At 38.6% G+C, this 18,644-nt stretch overlaps 1 protein-coding gene across 5 annotated transcripts in view; it reads left to right on the top strand.

The window, feature by feature from the left end:
* NR3C2 (nuclear receptor subfamily 3 group C member 2) overlaps positions 1 to 18,644 on the top strand; it is a 206,784-nt gene that overhangs the window by 100,268 nt on the left and 87,872 nt on the right. For all 5 annotated transcript variants that reach the window (XM_071555642.1, XM_071555640.1, XM_071555639.1 and 2 more), the window contains exon 3: positions 17,064 to 17,203. In XM_071555642.1, the coding sequence (XP_071411743.1) occupies positions 17,064 to 17,203 (140 nt within the window). The remainder of the gene's footprint in view (positions 1 to 17,063; positions 17,204 to 18,644) is intronic.

Genomic DNA, 18,644 nt, shown 5'->3' with positions numbered 1-18,644 from the left:
AGAGCACCTCAGAGCACTCTCAAGAGTTTAGCAACTAACTGGTTGATAAAGTTGGTTGACCAAGACAGGTTTGCTACTTTTCCCCCACTCCCTCCTTTCCCCCCCCCCATCTGCTTAGCATAATCAGAAGAGAATAATTTTGCCACTTCTTCACTTAAATACATTAATTTTTTCTCCATTTGAAAGAGTAGGTGTTTCAACCTAGGAGTGCAGAGTTATTTCCAGTGGTGGTGTGGAGATGAGGGGAAGCTGTGGCAGAGATTCCCTTACCTGGAAGCAGCACTCAGTTACTACTTCCCTGCCAGTCTTCAAACTTATTGGAAGCATATGCATGCCTAGGGTAAAAGGGCACAGAAGTAAGAGATGGAAAAGATCTGCAGGACTGTGTTAACTACCTTTCTGTCAATGAGAGTTGTTTCCTATAATACAATCTTAAATCCTTTCTTCATTAAAATTTTAAACCACTCAGCTCCAGAGTAAAATGCTTCAGTTCCTCTCTCCTTAAAAAAATAATGTGCATGTGTCTACTGAAATTGCATAGTTATATTTAAAAATACCTTAACAGGCTGCTTTCTAATGAGCAATTTTTTTTCTGATAGCAGTGCACTTTTTCTAGAGCAGTGGAACAGCTCATAAATAGTTAATTGGGGCAATGGCCATACTTGTGCACTTGAGTAACAGTCTTGGTGAGTAACTTCTCAATCATGCAAACAGGTCACTGCAGCCTTATTAAGCATTGCAAAAATATGTCAAATTTTGAAGAGGAATAGGAGACACTGACAAAATTTGCTATCTAATTCTAATTAAATATAGAGCTGAAGTCTATTTGCTTAAGACAACAATATCCAAAGTAATCCATATTTTTGTTCTGTAAACCTTTTTTTCATGACATAGTCCAAATTTATTTTAATGGGCATTAAGATAAAATGCTGAAGCCCTTGCTTTATATATAAGATTTTGTGTTTCTTTTACATTGTCTGGATTTCAGCTATTCAGTTTATTCCTGTCATCTCTTTCACAGCATTGGAATTTAAATATGTATATCATGTTTTGTTATTATTATGACAGTGAATTGAATTATTCTATTTTTAATGAAAACTCCTCAGGTGTAATGAGTAAAGAAACAATGTAGAATATAATAACCCAGGACTTAATATTTTCTTGATCACAAGTCAAGCCTTCTATATAATTTATTAAAGTAGCATAATGTCCTTAAATTTGAGGTCAAGATTTTGCAGTCTTAGCAGAGATTTTTATGCATAAGGGAAAGATGAAACTTAAAAAAAATATTATTTCAGCAGTTTTATAATTTAGGATTGTGACCTCATGCTCTAAGAATAATTATGGTGCATCATGATCAGCAGTTTATCAATATTCATTCATGGACTTAGATTCTCTTCATGCCATAGTTTGTTGGGTGTTTTTTCTTTTTTCTTTTCATGCAACCATAGTAACTTTAAAATAGTTAGTAAATGCCTGAAAGAGCACGGCCAATTGCATTATTTGGAGGTTGTGCTTTAAGCAGTATCTACATTTATGAAAGCCACTTTTATTCTGTTCTTTTCCTCAGTTTTTATGTAATTGTTATACCTTCTGCTGCCAGGTGGGACCAGTGTTTCTAAGGAGCTCTCAGAGTGATGACAGGCAGCCTGTGGCTGCCTGCTGAAAGCTTCCCAGCTCTGCTTTCACAGTGGCCACCAGGAGTTTGTTGTGACTTCATATGCAGTTCCTGCAAAAACCAGAGGCAGGGGATGTTTGCCATTGCTTTAAGTTGTAACTGCAACGGCAGAAAAGGCATAAGAATAGTTGTGAAGTTCTGTGGCTACATAAGACTAGTCTGTGTCTGTAAATTCAGTGATGTTGCATCAGTCCATTGTTAAGATGGTCAAACACTGAGAGCCAGCTACAAGGAAATGCCAAATCAATGGAGTGAACACTTCACTAGTTTATTAAAATTTCTCTCTAGCATCTCTAATAAAGCATTAAACAAAGGTTTTTGACCTACCCAGCCAAGAAGAGCAGGCAGCAAAATAGCACAAACTCTTCTCTCTGTCCTGTAAATAGTGCAGGGAAGGGCATCAGGCACTTGTGGTACTGCTGCTGGAGTAACTGGTCAGAGAACACCACCTGGCCTGACAGAAACACTACTGTTTGCAGGCATTAAGGACAAGAAAATGATTCCTCAGGAGCTCAAGGATGCAGAGATTCAACTCTACAAAAACAGTAAAGTTCATGCTTTGGGAAAGGGTGTAATCATTCACTTCTTGCAGGAGAAGGAAACTTCTACCTTTATTGGAATAAAGGGTCAGCAGACTAGAGGGTTTTTTTTTTGGTTGAGGAACAGTTAATACAATTTTTCAGACAAGGAAGTCTTAGAAAATCTGAGAATAAAGGCCTGTATATTTTCTTTGTCAAGTAAACCAAAGCCTGTAACACCATTAGTCTCTAGGGTCTCTTCAGTTTCAGCAAAATTCTGCTGTTCGGGCAAGCTCTGGAATTGGCAGCTCTGGCAAGTGCTTTCAGTCAGGCCAGAAAGTCACAGCTTTCCTCTGTCAGAAAGGCTCGAGGCTTCGTCTGTGCCCTGATCCACCTTGGTGTCTTGTAGGCAGGGCTGCTTCTTGACATGTTTGGTGACTCTGATGGGTGAAACTGCATTCTGTGTCTCAGGGTTCTTGGAATTTTCAGCTTGCAGCGGTTTTGCATCAAGTTCAGGATTGGGCAGCTGATGACCTGCAGCCTGCTCTCTGCCAGCAACTGCAGTTGGTTCCCAAGTGTTTGAGAGCAGGAGGGACAGACTTTCCAGATTATCTGCCAATCAGCTTGGCCTGAGCATTTTAGTGATGAGAAGTTGAGGTCCTGCTTCAGCCTCGCTCTGCGAGAAGACGCTCATGTTTGTGGTGTAGGCTTGACATTTGTAGGCGATTTCTGCTACTCCTGCAGCACTTTGCCTGAGTGCTGTGCTTGACAACACAGTCACGAAAGAGGATAACAAAAGGCAGAGCAGCATTTGCGAGATTAAAGCAGTGTTTCTGGAATGAAAGAAGCGTTGAACTTCAAACAAGTGCTTGGTATGCATTTACTTTTATTAACATTCCTCTGTATGACTGTGAAATTTGGATAACAGCCTTGTTTCTTCCAAGCATTAATGAGTTCCTCTTGGACTATCTTTGAGTCCTTGCTGGTGTTAAAAAGGCTGGAAAAGGTTTTAGGTGTCAAGTTCTTACAAGTGTTTTCAAATGGCTTAAAAACACTGTTTCTGTAGTACAGGAGCATAGATACATATTTTCAAAGAAGAAGATGGACAGTGTAGTGTGTTATCTGAAGCTACTTTCTATGGGCTCATTAAAATCAGAATGGTTCTGAAGCAAGTCCAGGAAATATTGCAAAAATGCATTCAAGGGCAGTCCACATTTGGAGTCCAAAACCACAGGAAAGGTGATGACACTATCCACTGGGGTCAAACTTCTGGAAATTCAATAACTAGACATCTGTAGGTATGAGCAGGACTAGAACACATTACTTGAGGGAAACAAACAAAAAAAATGGGTGAATCTGGTGAGTATCTATAATGGATAACCTGCTGGAAAGAGTTATGGTTTATGGTAGCAAGTCCAGCAGAACCTCAGACAGAGGAGGTTTTTATGTAACTGAGTTGTCTGTGTGTTCCTGCCTAATAAGTTTTGAATGTCAGCCAACTCCAACTAAATTTGACAGTGGGTAGCTATTACAGCTATTCAATTTTATCTGTTATCTCTTACCAGTTCCATTAAAAGAAGTGACTGGAAGGAGTAAAGGCACCCAATTAGTGCCCCCACTAGAGGAAAGGGGCTAGCTATCATTTTTCTTCTATTAAACATTTTAAGCAGGAAGGAGAAAGACTAAGAAAACATTATTATATTTCATTATTCCTGCTCCTGAATAACAACTTAATATTTTTTTTAAAATTGCAAAACCATTTTTGTATACTTTGGAGCTCAGCACATGCTTCATTTTGTGTATCTTTTTGGGGAATACAGAAAGCAAATATGGAAGTAAGAAGTTGTAGGTCTCTTACTGCTTTGTGACATGGTCTCCCATCCCAGGACTTGCATGGAATGCAGTGGTCTGAAGCCAGAAGGGCATGCAAGTGGGAACAGGTGGGACTTCTTGGATCCTCCAGCTGTGTAATAAAATTAAGTTACACTGTGATTGCTGCAACATTTGAAAGTATGGGTGCTCAAAGCTTACACTTTGTTGAGTCTTCTTTCTTCCCCAAGTGCTTATTCTGCATATTGCACACCTGTTTTTATCAGAAATAAATTTGAAGGCTACAGGAGGGGGAAAAAGAAGCAGATTGTTTTTAGAATAGGCCAGGTTGGATGGGCCTTTGAGTAACCTAGTGGAGTGGAAGGTGTCCTTGCCCATGGCAGGGGGCTTGGCACTAGAGGATCTTTAAGGTCCTTTCCAACCCGTTCCACTCAGTGATTCTATGAAATTGCTTAATGAAGTGAGGAATTTGTGTCATCAGGTTCTTTCAGTTTGGTTTTAATTGGCTCCGTGTGGGACCTGTTGTGTCAGTGAGTAATACTTGTGGTACAATAATGAATGTAAATATCAAGGTCCTTGCTAAATGAAATTGAAAGTCTGTGCCTCAGGCTGCATAAGTGAGTTCTGGGAGGGGGTGATGGTTTAGCAAGTAATAATGTTGGCTCACTCTGCTATACACCTTGATTTCTATATAAATTGTGTAAATTAATGCATAAGCACATAATTATGCACACTCAACTGCCAGTTTGCCTCTACAGTGACATGCTTTTGTGCATAAACAGTTAGACATCCTTTCCCTGAAAGAGAAGGGGTAGTGGAGTTTTAATTATTGTACCAGCTCTTATTCCTACTGAAGTTAAATGCAAGCTGCTTTCCAAAATCAAGGTCTGCTATATATTCCAAGAGAATTTTGACAGTATGTAGCAGAGGATTTGGGAGATGAGCTGAGGCTGTGTTAGTTGTAGAACATAACTTTCCTGGTTGGTATTTGGCTTAGTGTTCCCATTTTCCTTTAGTCTCTGCTATATGGGTTTTAGCTGTTCAGGCAGAGGGAGTGGTAGGTACAGTACTGTGTATCATTAGTATGTGAGCAGTAGGGTGAATTTCAGCTGAATAAAAATGAATTCTTTGACTTGCAATTGTGAACGTTTCTAGTTTGCCTTGACAATCCTGTCAAGACAAATTTGAACTTTGTCAGCAATTGTGATTGCTTGTGGGAGAATTACCAAAAGCCTTTGCTCTAGGTATCAGTCAGTGATTGCAGCCCTCGTCTGCTATTTGACCAAAATTTTCCATGGCACTCAGCAGGCTATTACTTGTCACTCTAACATATAATGGAGGAGTATTTTAATTGATTTAAAAGTTAAACTTTATAGTTATTTAATACAGTGTAGCTGTATTACATGTCAGCGTTGCACTTGCTGTGAAAATAGGAAAAGGGGAGTTGAAAGGACTTGGAGTTTGGAATATTTTAAAAACACATGCAATTCACTTTACCCTCCACTTCTACAGGCTATCAGCAGAGTTTTTTTTTAGTTAGAGAAATAGAGAATTCCTATTATGTAACTATTGTGGATTTTAAAAGAGTCTTGAATGTGAACTGTACATCTAGTTTTTAAAAGTATTCTTCCCACAATTCAATAGTGCTTCAGCTTGAAATTCTTCACTTTGGTGGTGAACTCTGAACAACTGCATTTTGGATCGAATGCTATTTTGTTTTATGACTTAAACAATTCCTTTGTCATGGCCTACAGGTGTCCGAAATAGGTATAATTTTACCCAAATCCAAGGGTTATGTGGAATTAAAATTGGGAATCAGTCTTAAGGCTGTACAGCATGAGTGGAGTTGGAACATTTGTACCTGTGCAGGTTATGTATGGGCTGGAGAATGAGATCAGATGCTCTGGCAATGCTGTCTTCCTGATTGCTCTTGTGGATGCAAGTATGCAGTGTCTTTCTAACTGGTGTTTAGTTTAAAGCATCTTTCTTCTATGTCACCATTTCAAAACAAGCTCTTTGCAAGAAAGTGAAGAGAGGGAGGCACCACAAAGATGAGTGGCTTGCATCTCTTTTCTCTCCACCCTGCTCATTGTTCAGCTTACCTGACTTTCTAAGTTAGGAGTAAGGATGGAAAGAATATCTGCAAGAATATCTTCTACAAGAATAGGATGGGAAATGGGGCTACTGGATACTCATTAACATACCTCTCTTTTGGCCTATTCTACCTGACCCTCCTCATAAACTAGAGGCAAGCAAAAACAGAGGAACTTGAAATGTGCAAATAAATGTAGTAATCAACTATCACCACCAACAGAGTGACTGTACCTTGGTGTAAATCTAAAAGTAAGGATCTCTGCAAATTGTCACTTTATGTAGTGGAGGTGGGATAAGTGGGAAGTGATGTCCCTGTCTGAACTAGAGGTCAGCTTGCTGTGTCCTCTGATAATCACAATTTTTAAAAGCAGATACAAAGCCCAGGAAGGCTGTTGCACCTGTGACAAAACTCACAGGTTGGACTGGGATAATTGCTGTTGGGGGAAATCTAGTTGTCTCTGGTTAGTAAGCATCCTGAGAGCCAGAGGTACAGGGAAGAGAATCACAGAATATGCTGATTTGGAAGGGACCTGCAAGGATCACCGAGTCCAACATGAAGCCCTGCACAGGACCATCCCCAAGAGTCACACCGTGTGCCTGAGGGCTAGATAGATAATGTTTGCAGATGGTTGCAGGCAAACACCACTGGAGATGTAACTGGCCAGGCAAAGAAGCCACAGTCAGAAAAATGAAGGATTTCTGCACAAGGGCCAGCTTTACTACTCAGAGAAATAGGCCATGTTGAGATCTGCTGGAATACCTGTTCCTGTCCCATTTTTCCTTTTTGCTTTTTCTCCTTCTCCCAGAAGCTGACAGGTATGGATCCCACATCCATTTACCCTGTATTGCCTACGTAATCCGGGCATGTCCTGCTTGCCGTAATCTCACAGGTTCCTCAGACATCATGGCTGTTCTTTGTTACACCATCTAAGTGTAGCAAAAGCCCATGAAGGGAAGAAGAGGGGAACAGTAAAGGAGATAGTGGAAATTACTCTGGCTTTTCTACCTTTTGCTTTTAAGAGTTTGTTTGGGTTGGGCCGTAGGACCAGGAAGGTGGAAAAGACAAATTTACTGACTACGTCCATGTCTGTGTACCTAGAGCTGCAAGAGTCATCTTTTTTCTTCTATCAAATAATAGCTGTATGCATTAAACCATGGAGATATGTTGAATTTCTTAAAAATGGGAAAATATTAGCAAAAACAAAGCCTTCATTATTTCAAATAGTGAATTTAGAAGTGATGGAAGATGTTTCGGGATAATATGACTATTTGTCTTTTAAAATACCTGTTAATCAGAGATGGTGGTAAAATCAGAGTTTGACTCTTACTGTATCATCTGAAACAGGTGCCAAGCTGGAAACTTCCAGTAAAACATAAGCTCTGTGTCTAACCCTATTAAGGATTATTACTTTTTGATTACTGAGATCATGTTCGGCAGATTATTTCTTTTTCCAACCTTCCTTTTACCAATATGTACAAAACTCCCTGCATGTTGCAGGATACTTAAGTCTGTTTGTGTCAGGAAGTTCTCTGATAAGCTTATGGGCTTGAGTCTTACTACTCAGTTCTGTCTTGGTAACTTGTACTAAATAATTTTGTGAGCTGTCTGTTGCCTTTCATTTTTCCCTGCATCCTGTTTATGAAGTTTAGATTAGTGTGCAGACTTCCCTACTCCTATTTTGTGTTCCTGTGTGGTATTATAATGTGGCAGTCGCTGGTACAGTAATGCTAATACATTTTTAAGATCTGTGCTAATTTTGTCTTGTTGGGTGGGGGTGCATAAGGGAGTTGAAAGGACAACCCCTCCATTCCATCCTCCCATTAGATTCTTTCAGCTCACACGGTAATTACAGATGTTGCCTTTCTAAGCCTGTGGGATTGCTCTTATAAGTAAAGGTCTGCCATACTGGGGCTATTATGTGACAAGTTGCAAAATAGCCTTTGTTCCCATGGTAACCTCTTTTTTGTCCCTTGGTGCGTTTTTCCCCTATGGTTTCATGGTTGCTCTGGAGGTTTTTCTGTTGTGGTATTTTAATCCCCAGTAGACCATGGATTGCAGTTCAGTTTACTTTTTTTGCTATTATGAAATAATTTATTTTTAAAATTAAATTATTTGATTACGGAACTCTTGTAAACTTTTTTTTATGTTATGTGGTTTGGGCATTAATGGTGTGGTGAGTTTCTCTGGAAGCTTATCATGCACTCAAAAGTTAAAGCAAGCAGTGTGTAATAGGAAAGTGTGTCCAACTGGACCAAACTGCTTCTGTTATAAACTAATATCTTTAATATAGATATTCTTTTAGGACTTTTGGGGCCAAGCCCTTGCCAGATGTACCAGATACATTTTTGTCTCTGCAACAGAATGACATTTCGTAAGGTCATTAATGGTCAATACTCTGGTCATCAATGTCATTTCAGGTTGCTGTAATAAGGGGTTCATAAAATAAACTTTCAACTGAAGGCATGTATTTTTAGGAGTTGCTTGTTTAGACTCAGAGAACAACTTGAAAAAAGTAGTGAGCTTTCTTTTGAAGAGAGGAGGCTTTTTAAAGAGATGCTTTTATTACTGGTAGCCTCTCCCTGCTTCTATGTATATATTTCTTCTTCCTTGTTTGTTGCATTTTAATTTGCCTTAGAAGTCTTTAATATAGTCACACAGTCTTGTCTTGCCTGTGTCTCCTCATGGTAGTGATTTCCCACTGGTGCCCCTGTCAGCAGGTGAGCCCCACTTGAATCATTGCGTTTTATGCAGCTCAAAAATACTGCCAGCTGATAAGGCAGCAGAGCCTTACCAGGTAAACACTACTGTGCTCTCCTAAGAGAGGTACTGAGATGCATATTGGTTCACATATTTGCCAGTGGTGGAAAGTGAGGTGGTGCTATGAAAAATTGAATTTTTCAAAACTGTGTGTCTCCTTCTAGTTATGGCAGGTGAACAGGTGCAGAAAAAGAAAGAGTTAAATGTACTCCCTGCCCCCCTCCAATAGCCTTTCAATAATTAACTAGATAATTTTCCAGATAAACTGTTCCTGCCTTATCTTGCTATACATAGCAATTTATAATCAGCAGCACAAACACCAACATTGCATGCATTTAAACTGCACTAATTCTATAAGTGGACTAAATATGAAAAGTTAGAGCAAATATGCTGTGAGGCTTACTGGTGTCCTCTGGCTTCCAAAGCTGAAGACTTTTTCCTGGTAGGAAACTCCCCATCTAGGTTAACCATTCCATTTCAATAGATAACTATATTTTAAGTACTAAAAAACCTGCAGAGCAAGTAAATTTTATTTCCTTGGGGCAGCTGTGGCTTGGTACATTGTGAAAGTAGTTAGAAAAGAGCATTGCAGAAGAATAGCAGGAGGACATTGTACTTCTCTGATCACTAAATCAGTGGGTAAAAATTAGATTTATTTACCTAGGAGATAAGTGTTTTTCAATTTTCGGTCCACCACAACACACTTTTGTTTATGCCTAAGTTTATATTTTTCTATAGTCAATAGATTATTTGGAGGTAAAATTTGGATGGCCAACTAGAGTTGCTACCAAAAGATTTCGTAGAGAAGGTCAAGGAAAAGTCAAGGTTTACAGCTGGCTGGAGGAACATGCTGGGTCCTGTCAGCATCCAGTAAGGTAAATGGGAACTGAAGGAGCATAGCATACTTGCTTCATTTTGTAAAATCAACATATGCCTTAAGGTTAAACTAAATACAGGAACCTGTTCATTGGTGACTACAGCACAGAACCCATCAGCTTCTATTTGCTGAATAAACACTGGAATTTAAATGCTTTTTTAAAATCCTAAGTGCATCTTTTTAGATTTGCTGGAGCTTGGGAGAAAGGTTGGAGCCTCTTCTATTAGTGCATGTCAGAGTTTGCTTGTTATCATAATTAAGATCCAGGTATGAAAGGTGGTGTATGACCCTTAGGCATTGCTAAATAAAGTAACTCAATGTGAAAGTTGGATTTGCTGAGGAAAGAAACCATCTGAGTTCAGAGTTTGCTTTTCCTTAACTAAATGCACTTTCCTCTCTGATTCCTACATGTTCCATCATACTAAACATTTCCTAAGATTAGAAAAGGTTGCAGTGTCTGGAGTTGAAACAATTGCAAGTTTTCTGTCTTGAAATAGAATAGCTCTGTGCTTTGATAAAAACAAAGAACTAACTGAGGCTGACCACTAGATTAAACAGAGTTACTGATTTTTCTCTTTGTTGTTGGTTTGATTTTCTTTTTTTTTACTTTTTAAAATTTCTTTAAAATATGCCCTCAAAATTGTAGATGGCAAAATAAGTTTATCTTGGTGAGGTAGTGGTCTATTTTTTTTTAAATTACAATGTATAATAGTGGAATTCAGGAGTAGTTCTTCAGCTGAAACAAAACAAACACAGGTGAGCAAATAGTAATCCGAGTATGAGCTTGAGGATCCTAAAGTTCAGGACATTTCAAAAATGATTGATTTATAACACAAGAAGATAGTATTTTCTAGGTGATATTTTTTGGCCTTAACTGAATTTCCTGAATATTTTACATTGGAAATGTATTTTCACTTCACATTGTTGTTACTTTTGTTGTCCCAGTAGACAGAAGATACTAAAAAAATAATTAATTCTTTCCCTAACCACTTAATTACTTATGGACTGATACAGTACTCCAGATGTCAACAAAAGTGTGCGCTGTTTCAGATGTTACACTGGGCAACTACCATCCATAATATGCACTGAAGTACACAGTTAGCTTTCCTAAAATATAAACCTTTTTCAACATTTGAGTCTTACAGGGTGTTTTGTTTGTTTATTTTAATTTTAGTCTTAAAACCAATAATTTTAGCCTTTTATTTTTTTAAGGATGGAGGTCTAAGGGTCGGTAGTGGCTGTCAGGGTCCTGTTGTTTAATCTGAGGAAACATAATTTCTGTCTTGTTTCTATAATGTCTGTCTTCATCTCTGTAGGAACAGGGTAATGCCCTGAGAAACTCAGCCAACATTATTTGCAGCTGAGTTATTTAGCAGTTTGTGTGCTTCTCTGCCAAATTTCAGGGGGTGAATGTTGCTCCTCCTGCACACAGGAGTGTTGCTGCTGAGGCTCAGGGCTGGTTTGGTTCCAGCAGTTCTTCCTTAGCTCTGTGTTCAGGAAGTCCCATGTGACTGCATTCTCCCCAAAAAATCTGATCCTTTCATCTCTGCACCTTTTCACTTCTCCCTGCTTTCTTGGTCTGCTGACAAGAAGATTAGTTTATATACTCTGACATTTAAAAAATACCATTTTCCAGTCTGCTAATCTGCTTTATTCAGGTAGTTACAGGAGAGAGCCATGGTGCATTCCTGCAATGAAGAGTTTTAAAAATTTCTGTTACACAAGCAGAAACTGATACCGGTCCATCATTAGTATTGACAAAACAAGCAGCATGGAGCAAAATGTGGGAGATAAGGCATGGCACTGGTGGAGGCTGTGACTAACATCATTGTGTAGTGGTCATATAATCTACTGGACATCTTTTGACCTGTATAAAATTTTCTAAACGACTAGCAGAGTTATCTTGGGCAATGAAATTATTGTTTCTATGTGAACATGCACAAAAATAACACAGGTAATGTGAAGGTGGTGCTGTCTACCATGATGACTGAGTGAACGAGGAGTTAAAGAAAGGAAGGTACTAGAGAGCTGCTAAGAGAAGGGACTTAGGGACAGAAGATTAGCTGTGGAAACAAGAAAGAATTCAGGGAACTATTTGGAGGGGGAAAACAGTATATTTCCAGGGTATCGTAACCTTTGTAATCAGTGTCTTGATTTTAGTGTCAGGTGGCAAGGAGCTGTGTGTGGTTCATGGTGGGAGTTTCTTGTCTCCTTGGCCATGATTGACTGGCCTGCTGTGTTGAGGTTGGTGAAGGCCCAGCATGTGGGTGGGTTCCTGCAGCAGCATAACCTGCTTGGTGGCTCTTGGTCAACTCTTGGCCGCCTCCTGCCCGTCTGAACCTTGTCAAATGTGAAAGGTGGGCCCAAGCTCTGGTCTCTGTGCTCAGCCAGAGCATCCACATCATGGTTGTGAAATGCCATTTGAAATACACAGCTCTTGTTTTGCCCCACAGGAAGGTTAGTTTCAGTATTTGTGTGTGCAAAGTTAACACATGTTGTGTGTCAGCCCCCCCATAGAGGATGATTCTCACTGGAGGTTATGCCCCTTCAGAAATGAGATGAGCAGGTACAAGTAAGTTGCAGGCAGTCTCTGCATCTGGAATATCCTAATTATTCTTCCTCTTAAAGGTTGTTTTTTTTTCCTATGGTAAAAATATGATTCTATGATCTCAACTTCTTTTTTCCTTTGTTTTTGCATAACTTTATTTATTGAGGTGTACTCAGGTTCCTTCTGTCTGTTTTACTGCCAGAAAATTTCAGTATGAAAAAGGAAAGTCAATGACGTGGAATTAAAAAGGACTCATCTAGATCTCATAATAATAAAAGCGCTTGGAACAAATGAGTTTGGAATTCATATTGTGGCTTATGCTTCTTTGGAGTGCTTTGTTTTATCATCAGAGAGGCATCGTTTGTTTAAACTGTGCTCCTGTCTGACATCTGGTTTGAAAAGCATAATAACCTATATAATCAGCTTTTAAAATGCTGGATTATCTGAGGGTTTATTGACTCTTCTTTACAAAATCTGTTATTTCTAATTAATTCTCCATATAACTCTTAGTAAAGCCAACTCTCAGAGACACAAATGGGTTTGATGGAAATGGCTAGTCAAGGTCAGCATTTAACTGCCAGCATTTGCACTGCTGAGGATAATAAATCAGGCTTATTCTTAATCACATACCCCACAACGTGACAAATGTTAGTGGAGCCATCTAAGCAACCATTTTACAAATAATTTAGAAGATACATTTGGCATTGTTAAACTGCTCCATGCTGCCCTTGGCTGTAAAAGCATTGTGATAAAATATGTATGCTGTGTTAGATCTCCTTTGTTTGAATCCTGCAGAGTTTGTGTGTGTATGGGGTGTGTGTGGATGCGTTTGCTTGTTTTTTCCTTTGTATTGAAAATGAGAGAGGCATGAAAGTAATATTACCTAATCAACCTATGAAAGCCACTGGCTTCTGGAAGCAGGGATGAGTATCCAACTCTGTGTCACTATTTCATATTTCTTGTGTTTTCAATTACGAGTTTATATTAAGAGTAGTTTGCCACCCACGAGGAATGTTCTGGGTCAACAACAGTCCACTGTGTGAAAGTTTAAAAAAAGCCCTGTTAAACATAAGAGCAGGAGGTTCTAGGCTCTAATTGGTTTTGGGCAAATGTGAAAACTCAGTGTTTTCACTTGATCTAGAGTTTAAGACTCAAACCTACTGTAGCCCACAGATTCCATTAGATTTAGCTTGTTATTCAAATATATATTTGGCAGTGGGCTAATTACTCTCCAGGGAGTGAATTGTAAAGTTTTTTATCTTTTTTTATGGTGTTTGTTCTCATATGGACCAACTCTTGTATCTTTCAAAACAGAGAATGACTCCATTACTTAAGTAACTTGGATTATTGTAACTATACTTCTCATCTGAAGCAAAAAATCAAACTGAACTCCAAAAGAAAAGCTATTATTAAATTAATGTAGTTATCTCTGTTACAACCAAATGAATTTAGCACTGAGTTTTTGTTTATTAAGTGTTACCTGCCTGTAAATTTTCCCACATGCCAGTTTACATTAGGGTTACTTGATAAAAATTCATGGCATGTTGCTGTAGAAAATTAATGCAAAGGGAAATATTTAACTTGGAACATGCATGAAAATCACTTTCAGTGTGGGGGGTTTAGTGTAGTTTTTCTGCCTGTATGTAGTACAGAATACAGAGCTAAAATGATTAATCAAAGAATTGGTTTAATAAAACTGCTGAATAAATAAAGTGTCTTTCTGTGTCATAAACACCGGATGGGTAGCCTTGAACTAAAGGCAGAGGTAGCTTAATCACCAGGCAGATCTTGATGCAGATCTTGTTTACAATGGTCAAGTCACTAAGAAAGAGATGACAGCCTGAACCAAGAGAGGTTTAGGAGGAAAAAGTGTTGAGGGATAAAAGCTTCCGTTGAGAGAACAACTTGAAGTTTCACCATGTGATTTGAGCATATTCTTGGGCTCAGCCTGTTATTTGTGGGTATGTACAAACACCACTCTGCCTTTGTATAAGGTACTGTGACAACATTTTGAATTGGCAAATAGTCTGGTATAGCATGGGTGAAAGAGAACATGAGAGATTTTAAAAACAAGCCAAACATTTTTCATTAGAACACAATCATAGCTAGACCTGGCACGAGTTGGAGGAAATTTAAGAACCAACAGCTAATACCAATGTGTCTTTGGAATGAAGTAGAGAACTGCTCCATGTTGGATGCTCCTATTAAATGACAGTACTCCATTTGTGTTTTTAAGCTATTCCACTTTCAAACTCATTACAAGAATGAGTTAATAGAATTTCATTCCAGAATGTTAACTTCCCACCTGTGATGATGTGGCTGAGTAGTTGAGTACATGCTTTGGATTCAAGCTTTACCTCTGCCTTTGAGTTTTATTGAAGTCTTTAGTTTAGAGAAGCACTGTATAAAATATGCTGCAGATTATGGCTTAGGCAAGCATTTAATAATAGTCATGGATCAACTGGCGTCTTTGCTGGCTTTTTTAACCTAATAGCTCTGTGGAAGTGCAATTTTATAGGGTAGCTTGTATCTAAAATAAGGCTCTCCCACCTTGTGCAAATCCTACATGACAATTTATTTTCAACTAAAAATAATACATAATTATATGTATATATATGTGCAGTATGTCTATATAGAGAAACGTGTGAGTGCGTATATGTATAAAAATAAAAAATCATGCACACTGCTGTGATACCCTGGAAACCTCCATTTCTCTACAGGAAGAGCTCTCTAACAAAATTACCTTCTCTTTTAGATACAGAAAAAAATACACTGACCTTTTTCAGGGTAGAAAGGCTAGGAAAGTTTTTGCTAGTTTTATAAAGAAATGGGAACATGCAGCATCAAAATTGCAAATCCCCTGAGACATTTTGGTGTTATGTCAGAAATGAAATGTTACCTTCTCAGGCAAAATACCGACATTTTCACTGAAAAAAGGGGGAAAAAATTAGAAGAGAATTTTCAAGTTTAGTTTTCCAGGTTATTGACATTTCTCTAGAAAGCAGATGCACTTTGAAGAATTTTGTTTAATGAGGGGCTTCATTTTTTTCATGCAGTATGGAACATGCTGGAGGGAGAAAGTCCTGTTTTTTGCCTAAACACATCCAAAGGCAGAATTGAATACCAGCACAGCCTTGGCAAATCCTGGAGAAGTTATCTTTTCCTTAGGGTAGATTAATGCAGCATGCACAGGTATGACTGTGACTTGAGCACATAGAATTTATTTTAACATAGATTTGGTGAGGCTTTCTCTCAACAGATTAGCTAATGCCATCACCTAGCAATTATCAAGTAGTATGATGTTATGTAATGAAAGTATAAATAGCACAAGGACTAAAACTAGTAAATCTAACAGACTAGTGAGCAGACAAGAGCAGGAGTACTGTTTGGAACATTTTGATTAACATCTGAACACTGTCATTTAAAAAGATGTTTAGATTTGATGTTACAGTAAAGCTGCAGGCCAGGAGGGTTACAGTCCTTTGTTTGGAGTGACATTCTAGCTATGCCCCTTGGATAAATCACTTGGCCTCTGTGTAACTCTTTAAAGGAAATTAGAAATGTGCAAAAAGGCAAAGGGTTCATACTTGAAGTTTAAGTGAGCTTATTGTCTTGTTTGAGTTAAGGCTACCTGTGCACTTTGTTTTCCAATGTCTGATAGACAAATAGCCTGTGACTTGTAGTTCAAGCTACCCAGTTATTTCTCCATCAGAGTCTTAAGGGTTGTTATTGTAGTTGTTTGGCAGTGTTCAGAGAGATAATGTGTAAGAAATGCAAGAGGTCATGTTTACCTGGAGAGGAGAGGCTGTGTGGAAGGAGAGACTCTCCCCAGCCCTACGGAGATGGGGGAGGGATCCAAAGCTTTCATCTCCTTCAGGATCTGGCATGTTTCTCCAAGCATACTGATAACACTAGAGTGGCATTTCCAGTTCCTGGGGGAAGAAGGGAGGGAGGAAACTCACAGCATCATGGAATGTGCCTTGGTTTTGAAGTGTGCTGGTTTTTTTAGAGTTGCCAATGGAAAATACTTCCTAAAGCTACTGTTGCAAAGTTATGGATTAAAAAGACTCAACAGCAGAAGGTGGTAGATAACTGAAGCAGGGTTTGCAAGATGAATCAATCTGCAAAACTTGGGGATGGTCTTAACCTCCTGTGCTGCTTATCTGGTACTTACAATCATATGGAAGGGTCTTCTGCACTTGGAGAATGTAAAAGGGCTTCAAAACTCTATTGGAAGTAATCCATTAAATTGCAGAAATATTAGAAATAAACTGAAGGACCACTGCAGTGATAAGAAGGAATATGGACAGAAGAGTGCACTTTGCTGTGCTACTTCATAAAGTGGCCTTAGTGGTTTTTGTACAGGTGTTCCTTAGCTGTGAAGGCTTCAAACAAACAAAGGAACAGAAAGAAACTTTATAGCTGTCAAGTTGCTGCCAGAGTGGCTGGTTGGTTTGTTTGTTGTTTATTTTCTGTTTTAATCATCTGCTACCAATAAATTCCACTGCCCTTGTGGTAACTTCTCACATTAACATTGATATATTGTGGGTGTTGTTTTAAAAGAGACAATAAAAATATTGCACTTAACTAATTAAAGCAATTCATGTATCCAACCAGGCACCGTCAGAAAGAGTTGTGGTTTTCTAATTGTTAGGTGCCTTGAGCAATATACCTGTTATAAATTCTTAATTGAACTTTGTCTTATGGCCAGTGTGATTTGAAATATTCATAGCTGTTTTGTTTGATTATTTTTGCTTCAGCTCTTCATTGAGAAGTGTATCAACTGGATCTTCAAGACCTTCCAAAGTGTGTTTGGTGTGTGGAGATGAGGCATCTGGATGTCATTATGGGGTGGTTACATGTGGCAGCTGTAAAGTTTTCTTCAAGAGAGCAGTAGAAGGTAAGAAAATACAATACAGAAAATATGAATGCAGAAGAAAATGCAGAATATAATAGTTTTAAGAAAAAATATATATACACACATATAAATATTTCTACTGTTGATAATTCTATGTTGTTAATGTGAAAAAAAATGTTGAATGAAGTCCAAGTAAATTAGTTATAATTTATGTGGAATATGCCAGGGTGTTCTGCAATGAAAGCCTTCTAAATGCTACATTGTTTTACTTCATGCCACTCTTGAATCAAGCTGCTTCTCCACCTCTCCAAGTGGATTTTTGTGGGTTTTAATGCACATGGATACAGTAGATGTAAACGTATTCCTACTTCTTTACTGGAGAATGAATATGCTTGTCTCATTATGCCTTATCAGCCTTACATGACAGTAAAATTGTGGTCTTTCCTGGGCATCTCAGTAGAAAGACATTGGGATCAGTAGTGCTGCAGGACCTCTGGTAGGTGTTGTCTCTCAGTGACTTGGGTTATTAGGGTGAAAGAAAATGTGTGTGTTACAGACTTTGCAAGCCTCTCCTTCAAGTGATAAAAATTAAGTTTTTGATATAAGAATTCTTGGCATGCAAAAGACATAAAAATTATATAGGTTTTTTGAAGTCTTTGCTGATGAGTAGATGTTCTTACAGCCACAGGTGGAACAGGACATATCGACTTAATGCTTTGCCTTTGTAAAGAAAAACCTGGAAGGAAAAAAATAGGTTCTTGATATGATGTCCTGCTTGTGCACTGAGAAGAGCAAAGCAGTGTGCAATGTGATTAATTTCTTCTTAAATGTACTGCTGATGGCAATAAGGATTTAGCTCTCTGTCAAATAGACCTGGAGGGCTTGTGCGTCATTGAAGTCAAGACTTCATGTCATATCTCTCTATCAATCTATTTATCTATCTATCATGAAAAGTGTCAATCTAATTGAAGTGAACTTCCAAAGTTATAAGGACATGGAAAAGGTTTCCCACTGCTGAAAGCATTTTCTCCTACAACTGTGCAGTAGCTGACCTTGATGCCTTCGCTGCCCAACTTCTTCCTTGAGAATTTAATGGCTTCATATAGTGCATGAACTGTAAAACCTTCCTTATTTTCACTGAGTAATTTCTTCCATGTGCTTCCATGCCACATCATGGGTGGGTCTGCAGACATCCATATCTAAGCTGGCCCCTGAATCTGGGGGATACATTTTTTTGGATCTGTGGCGGTGGTGAGGTTCTCCATACATCTGCACATACTGTGTGAAGTGACAGCACCTTTTGATATCTTCATTCCTCCTTTCCTGCCTCCCAGGAAAGCTTCCTTCCCAGTCTTGAATCACTGTAATTTCAAGCTACTATTGTAGCTACGTTTACCATATTCCTCTGTTTTGATGCCTGTTCTGACATGATGTTCCTATCCAACTTCATAGGAATTCATGAAAAAGACTGTGTTTCCAAGCC

This window comes from Pithys albifrons, chromosome 5 (assembly GCF_047495875.1).
Source record: "Pithys albifrons albifrons isolate INPA30051 chromosome 5, PitAlb_v1, whole genome shotgun sequence".
NCBI classification, from domain to species: Eukaryota; Metazoa; Chordata; class Aves; order Passeriformes; family Thamnophilidae; genus Pithys; species Pithys albifrons.
This window is presented reverse-complemented; position numbering and strand designations above follow the sequence as displayed.